Source organism: Lolium perenne, chromosome 4 (genome assembly GCF_019359855.2).
Source record: "Lolium perenne isolate Kyuss_39 chromosome 4, Kyuss_2.0, whole genome shotgun sequence".
NCBI classification, from domain to species: domain Eukaryota; kingdom Viridiplantae; phylum Streptophyta; class Magnoliopsida; order Poales; family Poaceae; genus Lolium; species Lolium perenne.
Window position 1 is genome coordinate 161582039 of NC_067247.2, and position 8449 is coordinate 161590487.

The 8449-nt window shown below is 43.4% G+C and overlaps 1 protein-coding gene across 3 annotated transcripts; it reads left to right on the forward strand.

Moving 5' to 3' along the window:
* Positions 1 to 1906: 1906 nt before the first annotated feature.
* LOC127294354 (putative F-box/FBD/LRR-repeat protein At3g49030) lies at positions 1907 to 5201 on the forward strand. Of its 3 annotated transcripts, XM_051324155.2 has the most exons (4): positions 1909 to 2600; positions 2685 to 3046; positions 3490 to 3672; positions 4655 to 5201. In XM_051324155.2, exons 1-4 carry the CDS (start codon positions 2048 to 2050, stop codon positions 4958 to 4960), a joined length of 1404 nt encoding a protein of 467 aa, XP_051180115.1. In that variant the 5' UTR covers positions 1909 to 2047; the 3' UTR covers positions 4961 to 5201. The 3 variants fall into 3 exon arrangements, with proteins under 3 accessions (XP_071674974.1, XP_051180115.1, XP_071674973.1); XM_071818873.1 differs by having other exon boundaries at positions 1907 to 3046; positions 4661 to 5201; XM_071818872.1 differs by having other exon boundaries at positions 1910 to 3046.
* The last annotated feature ends 3248 nt before the right edge of the window (positions 5202 to 8449 follow it).

An 8449-nucleotide genomic window follows, 5' to 3' on the forward strand; every position in this document is an offset into this window, starting at 1 on the left:
AACTTGTCCCTTTGGAGAAGAGAGCTATTTATATGATTGGAGCTCTCAGATCTGACCGTTGGGGTGAAATCCACTAACACCGGAAGTTCCGGTCAGGAGGGCCGGAAGTTCCGGCTTGCATCGGAAGTACCGGCCAGGAGGGCCGGAACTTCCACCAGGAAGAAACTCTGTCAGACATCCAGTTCAGAAGATATTGGGGCGGAACTAGGGCGGAACTTCCGGCGACCGGAAGTTCCGGCCAAGTTCCGGAATTCCGAGAAAACCATACTGGACATTACTGAGCCACAATTCGGGAATTCCGGAACTTGTCCGGAAGTTGGGCGGAAGTTCCGCTGACCGGAACTTCCGGCCAACTTCACCGGAACTTCCGGTCAGAGAATAAAGCGCAAACGAAGCTCATTGAAGGGCCTCTGCCGGAAGCACCAGGGCGGAACTTCCGCCTGCTGGGGCCGGAACTTCCGCCAGAAACAAAAAGACATTCAGAACTTCAGAACAGCCATACCATTTCACCGATCAAATATATTTCTCGAAAACTTGTACATGTCTACATTAACACACATAAATATATACTTAGTGTTGACATCAAACACACAAAACCCAAAAGGGCGGGAAATGTTCTTTCAGCAGTCTATACTAAGGTCAATGAACTAATTGACCCTAACCGTCGGACTGATGGGATGAAAATATTGTAACGGAGCTATTTCGAAGAGTGGATGTTCAACTAACCTTGCAAATTGGTCTTCACGATCATGGGTTCGATGATTTTATCGCGTGGGGTGCTACTAAGCATGGGAGGTATACCGTCTGGTCTAGGTATTACCTTCGGTGCTGACACTAATTTGGTCCATGAGTGAACCAATTGGCACCATGAGGTGGATAAGTAGCAAACTCAGCGCATGTTTTATGGACGAGGTGGATCCCAGACACGTTAAATTTAGTGTCGATGCTCTGTTGATGTATGTGGAAGTTCCGCAGGTGCCATTCTTAGGTATTACCAGGGTCGTTTTGTAGCTCCAGCAACCTCGTTTGTTCCCCATGTAGCTACGGTATCGATGGAAGAACCAATTTCTATGCGAGAGAGTGTAAATGATAGATGGTGGAGGGAGGAAGCAATGATCTTTGGTAACTATGGACTTGGCGACTAGGATTGGAGCATCTCCAGTCGCGTCCCCCAAATGAGGTTTGGGGGACCGCGGATAAGAAATGGGGAAAAAAGCTGTCCAGTCGCGTCCCCCAAAGCTAATTAGCGCCCCATTTTGTGTCCGGCGTCTCTACCGGGGACGCCGGACACAAAAATAGCGTCCGGACGCATGCATGCAGCCCCTAGTCCCCACATGCTAGTCTCTTTTCCCACACTTTCTCTCACCTACTTTTTCCACATGGGGTGGTCCCTTCTATTAAAATGCATGCATCCGGACGCTGTTTGAGGGACGCGGCTGGGAAGGGCCTCTTTTTTGTACAGATTTTTGGTCTCTTTTTGTCCGGCGCGGTCCCAAACGTGCCCCAAATCATTTGTGCCGGACGCTTTTTGAGGGACGCGACTGGAGATGCTCTTGGTAGTGGCAAAACTTTAAACAATGTCCGAGAAAAAGAAATAAAGTTGTTCATGTGCTAGCTAGGTTTGATTTTTTTTTGATGATAGTAGTTCGTGTAATTGGGACGAGAAGCCTCTAGATATTTTTTGTGATGTAACTTTTGTGGTTAATTAATAAAGCTCGCAGCAGACCTGCTTCCCTCTATAAAAAAAAGAAATCGATCGCCATCGCTCAAATTCTGGTCCGTAGTTAACGGGCCAACAAACTGTAATCGAACCCATTTGTGGGTTGTGGGTGGCCATCCGTTTCTTTTGACTTCGGCCTGTCAGCAGCGAAGACAATCCACTCAAAAAGAAAGAGCAGTGGAGACACCGTTGCTCGGCGGCGGCTCGAACCATTCGGCATCCGCAGGCGATGGCGATGGCGACGGCGACGGCGACGGCGACGGCACCTCCGCCCCTTCCCTAGCGAGCGAGTGTGAGCCCCATCTACACGCGCCAAATCCTTTCTCCATGTCGCACTGCGACGGGGAGATCCCCGCCAAGCGACCCAAGCTCTCCGATGGCGGCGACGGCTGCAGCGAGGACCGCCTCAGCGCGCTTCCCGAAGACATTCTCATCAACATCGTCCTCAGGCTCGCCAACGCCGCCGTCGCGGCGCGGACCAGCGTCCTGTCCAGTCGCTGGCGCCGCCTCTGGGCGCTGCTCCCGCAAATCCTGTTTCGCTCCTCCACTGGTCCCCACGGCATCCGCGCCGCCCTCCTATCCCACGAAGCGCCGGTCCTGCTCCGCCTCGTCGTCGACTTACGGGACGCCTCTCCTGAGTCTGTCGCGGTCTGGCTTCCAATCGCCGCGCACCGCCTCCACGGCGATCTGTTCCTCGTCAACGTGGTGCGGCAGAACGAGAGGGGGCACGAGGCCGCGGAAGGAGGCGCCTTTGAGCTGCCCTGCTTCGAGAAGGCCACCTCGATCAGCCTGGTACTAGGGTATCTCGGCCTCTCGGTGCCACCATTAGGCGTATTCGCCGTACTCACCAGCCTCTTCATGTCTTGCGTCAAGCTACATGGTCCGTGCTCTCTCGGTGATGCTGTCTCCTCGGCACGCTGCCCGGCCTTACGGAAACTCACCGTGTATCATGCCTGGGGTCTAGGCAACTTTGCAGTCCACTCGGATTCTCTTCTAGAAATCGACCTGAAGCATCTGCATGGCTTGGAGCAGCTCACTGTCATGGCGCCGGCACTCAAACGGTTATGTGTCATCTGCTGTCTTTCTAAACCTTCCAGTACTGCAAACATCTCCGCCCCTCAGCTGGTGTCCCTCGAGTGGGCGGGTTATTATGATCCAAGATTCACGCAGCTCGGCAAGATGGACAATCTACAGCGGCTGCGCACATCCGCTTTTCTTGTGTATGGACAGCATGACTTTGGACATGAACTGAATAGCAATTCTCTGAGGCTTATACGGCGCTTTGAGCTCATCCCAAGACTCAGTTTCATGCTTATCTATGTGCCGGTGAGTTCATTTTTATGCGAGCCATGGCATCATTGCGTAAATTTGGAGTCCAAATAAAAAAAAAATAGCCATAGGCATACAATGGAATTCTCACTTGTTTTTCTTTGCTGAATTAAGTCCCTGGAACATGGCTTGACGCAGCCAGACACTTGTCTGTCGTACTAGCTTTTATCCTATTACATGTTGTTACCTTTTTCTGGTTTTGAGTAGTTAGCGTTGATACAAACAAGTAAACCACTATACTGCCCTACTATATAGGTTATTCAAGGGGGCACATGAGCTCGGACTTGCTACCATAATAAAAGAGCCATTTGTTGTGTATTACGGACTTTGTAACCGAGATTCTCATCTACTTCTATTTATTATAATTTTCTGTGACTTCCCATGGATGTACATCAAGGCATTACTAACCATCAGAAATGATCCATTTTTGTGTACGTCAGAACATTGCTAACACACAGTACCTGATGAAAGACATTACAAGGCTCCCGAACATTGCACACATGACCCTGACTATAAAGCCAGAAGGACATTTCTTTGGAGCCAGTGTGTTCCATGTTCTCAAGATGTGTACTGGTGTCAGAAAGCTTGTACTTACACTTATTAGCGCAGCTCACCACCCCGAGGTAATACTATCTTTACTCTGTTTTCTGATTCCTGGTATGCATTCATATTTCTTGGCACACCTAGGCTTGAGCTGCTAGCAGCCCTACTCTAGGTGTTGGCTTCTTGCTGGATGCTTTTGGTCCAAATTATATCATTGACAAATATATGGCTTATGTATGCTCAATTGCTCATGACAGTGCATATCACTCTAAGTGTTAGTAACTTGGTTACATGTTTATGTTTTAAAGATGGTTAGTTTTTTGGAAATGAGCACATTATCGGGCAATGTATGATTTAGGGTTTTTTTCCATCAATGAAATGGAATACCTCCTCCTTTTTGTCTTCTCTCCTTCAATATCATTCTGAGGTAACCCTCTCTCTAGAGGGCGGCGTTGTGCTTTGATTGTTAGGGTGGGTGGAGTGGAGAGGCTGGGTAGGAGATGGTAACGTTGCTAGACAGCGAGGTCACCCACTCGCCAGCAGCGCCATCACAGAGGGGAACAAGTGTCGGAATTAGAGGAGACGACCGTCTAGGAACCATCCCCATATGATTCTGATGTGTTGGCTCTCCCGTTAGAAATATATGGCAGTTATGTGAATTTGACTGAGTCATTGTATTGCAGGCTCAATCTTGATGAAATATGATTTAGAAGTATTATTCTTTGGGCATTTTAAAAAAAGATTGCATATGTAAGACAATAACAATGCCAAAGGCCAATTTAATATCTCGTTCAATGTGCTTATTCAATATACCTGACCGTGTAAGTATTAACATGTTTGTTGTACGACATTATGTTTGTATAGGGCTCATAAGTAATAAAGCGTCCATTATAAAAAAAAATGTTTGTATAGGGCAATCATATTATCTGCAATAGGTTGGCTTCAAACTGGTATCTATGTTTTTTTTCTTTTGTAAATTTGTTAGACTCTAGTTCCATCATTATTTTATGGCATTAAATAATATCGGTTGATCTTATTCAGATCATGCTCACCTTGTTCCAGGTACAGACTGCATGCCCATCAGCTTGTGTTTGCAATCAGCAATCAAACTGGAAAACCGAGGGACTTGTACTGAATCGCCTTCGAGCAGTAGAAATCCTTAACTTGAGAGGAACTGAACATGAAGCTGCTCTTGTGAAACGGTTATTTGATTGGGCAACAGTGCTAAAAAAGGTGACAGTAACTTTCCATCGATCAGTCGCTGAAAGCACCGCCAAGGAGTTCTGGCAGATACTACGAACCTTCTCTAGGCCAGAAATACGTATGAAGGGGCCCCATTTTGCCCAACGGCGTGGTGACGTTATCTAAGAACTAAGTGTGTCTGAAACTTAACCTGTACTGCTGCTTCTCCAAGAACACTTAGCATGTTCCAGAAGACTAAGTCAGCTTATCGCTTACGCTTGTGGTCATTTTGTAGTACATGTATCTCATGTCAGTACTAATTGAGCCCTTTGTGCACATCAGAGTCTGGTAGACCAGCCTTTATCAATTGCACTCTTTGCCACACTACCTTATACATATTTTGCAGTATATACTTGACCTTTTTTAAGCTGGGTGTACTTGACTGTTCATACATGCTTGATGGTTTATTTACTGTACTTTTTACATCTTTGGTGGCAGTATAAACCGATGAGCCAGTTCATCTTTGGTGGCAATACTATTCCTATATACTACTTTCTGATTAATCAGCTAATGTATTTAGCTCGTACATGTTTTCTGGATGTTCAGCTGTTGTAAAAAAAATGGAGCCAGGTCATGAGTCGTCATTGTTTTCTTTGGGAACTAGTAGGCATTGCATTGTATCATTGTTTTCTTTGGGAACTAGTAGGGGCATTGCACTGTATCATATAGTAGTATCATGCATATAACTCAATTCGGCTCGGCTCCCAGGTGCGTATGATCTCTCTACCATAAAAATATATTTACAAGTGTTAAAAAAATTTACATGTACATCTCCATAATATATGTGTGTTCGTCAAGTTTCATGAAAAAATGATGTTTTTTGTAGTCTACGTGAAAAAGAGAAAATTTATCTTGTGACAAATCTTTGTTTTAGCACCAAATTTTGTCATTTTTACACACGCCACATGGCAAGTCGATTTTTCATGAAACGACTTTGCGAGCGTGTAGCACATAAAGATGTACGTGTGGAACTTTTGTTTCAATTTTTTTGTCGTTTCAAAATGTGTCTAACAAGGGAACAGTGCCAAAACATCACTCCCGCATATGATACTTCTATCTTTATAGTGGGTGGTATTATAGAATAGTATCATAATCTTCTAAATTTATTATTTTGTAGAATCTCAACACAAATATGTGTACAAAATCTATTTAGCATTAACTTTTTTCGTAACATGCGCTATGATACAGTATCCACCTATGTTACTCTAATCCTATCTCTCCTCCTTAATTAGATGCCGCATCTGTATTTTTTTGGACCTAGGATGCATGGTACTACCTAAAATACTAGCACTATGGCCAGCCTAAGACTACCCACAATAGAACTATCATAGGTAGTATCATGCATTTCATGCATGCAAAATGTTGACGTGGTAGTGTAATTAAGGATGAGAGAGATGATACTAATATCATAGGTAGATATTGTATCATTGCACATAGTACACTAGAAAAATTTAATGTCAAGTAAATCTTGTACATATATTTGCATTGAGATTCTACAAATCAATTAATATAAGAAGACTATGATACTAGTACATGATATCATGCATTGTGGAGATAGTAACATGTAGTAGTATCATATGCATGATATTTTTATATGATAATATGCATTGTGACTAGTCTAATCCAATCTTCATGTCCGCTCAATGGAATGAATCCTATTTCGTGGTGGCAAATGTCGGCACGCCACTCAGACTTTATGATTCATAGATACTTATCATTCATGTTTCTTACGATGCTATTTACTATTATGCATGCTTTGTAGAATGTAAGAGTTATAACTTCTTATTATCATTCTTTATTGACTGAACCTTTTAAGACTTTGCATGATTACATACAAGAGATGCAATAAACTGCAAAGTCCATTTTAGTTTTATCACCTTCATGCTTGAGGACGAGTATAGGTTAAGCTTGAGGATGTTGATGCATGTAAAATGTGTACATGAACTTTGCACTTTATTGCAACATATTACTACATATTTGCATCTTATATAATGTTATTACCATGTTTTATGATGTTTTAGGAAATTTTCTAAACAATCCCCCCTTCTCCGGTTCTAATTTTGTTTGGAAGGAAACGTTATTTTTTTGTGTTTTCGACTTTCCAGGAGCTACGGGACTCCAGAAAGAGCAATGTCAGGGGCCACGCTTCAGAATTTTTCAGATGAACAAAATGAGCTAAAGTTAGCCACCAGGAGGTTAACAAGATGGGAAAGAGAGAGGGTGGCGCGGCCTCCCACTCTGGCCGCACCACCAGGCCTCTTTCGGACCTTGAGCGTCCGTTTCGCCTCATCTTTTCGCGAACTGACTTTTTTTTCCTAAAACTACTATATATACGATCCCGGGAGGTTTCGTCGAGGTAACGGCGGCGTAGATCAAAAACGCATAAACAGAGAGTTAGTAGGCCACCGCCGGCGGAGATCGGAGGGGGAAAACACTGCCAGAATCGCCTCCGGTGGACTCCACCCCCTTCCGGTGAGGGCATCAACACCATCTTCAATATCTACAACAACGCTTCATCATCCCCCTCTGTAATATCTTGGCAAACATGATGTATGATGCAATATATTTTTTCACATGATATATTGTATCTCTATGTTGATGCTTGAGTAGTGAATTGTTCATGGCAATTGTTATATAGTTTGTTGTTGGTTGCATACGAGTATTTGTTATCTTCTATGATGGTCTTATGTATTGATATATGAGTGCACACATATGTCAAGGGGATGCATACGGTTATCACCGTTGCATGTTGACGGGATGAGGGATATTGGGACAAAAACCTGGTCCTGATTCTTAGATGCATGTTAACAGGGGGGGCAATTATGGGGACCTTTGTTTTCTCATGAAAATGGCCTTCGGATCAATCACTAGGGATGTACTTGCACATGTATATGGCTACACCTATCTATGGCTCCTCCCTAGAAGAAGTACTAAAAAGAATATCATTATGCTTCACTAATTATGACAACTACACAAATGAAATAGCAATTTGCATGAACACTTTCTCTCTTGAGTTACTCCACTGATCACTTCACTTCACCTCATCTCATTGCATTTTACTTTGTTGCACTTTACTTATCTTGCGCTAGTTTTACTTCTTGCATTTTAATTTCAACACTTGTAGTTTCTTAGTAAAAACATCTACACACACACACACCATATCTCCCAGCTTTGCTTAGAAGGTCATATAAGTGGGTTATATGGCTTTAGAGAATAGATAGTTTACCTCCAGTTTCTCGTGGGTTCGACTCTCAAATACGTACGCTATATTTGGATGCAGTGAATTAGATATATAATTGAATTGGATGGAAATTCCAAATCCAAGATGGAAATGAATTGAGTCCAATTCAAATTCTGTTGTTTGGGTGCGCTTGAAATTTGTTGTTGAATCAAAGGCTCTACCTCAATTGAGATTCATGTTTGGATGTACAAACCATAGAATTTGATGTTTTGTTAAGTTTGGACAATGTAAACTTGTGTATATTCAAAAGCATATATGTATCACAAGAAAATTCACAGTAACAAACATTAGCCTTGGACTCAACCTTGTTAATTCCTGGAAAAAAATAACTACACCGTCCATGCATGTACTATACAGAGTACAGAAACAGAGAA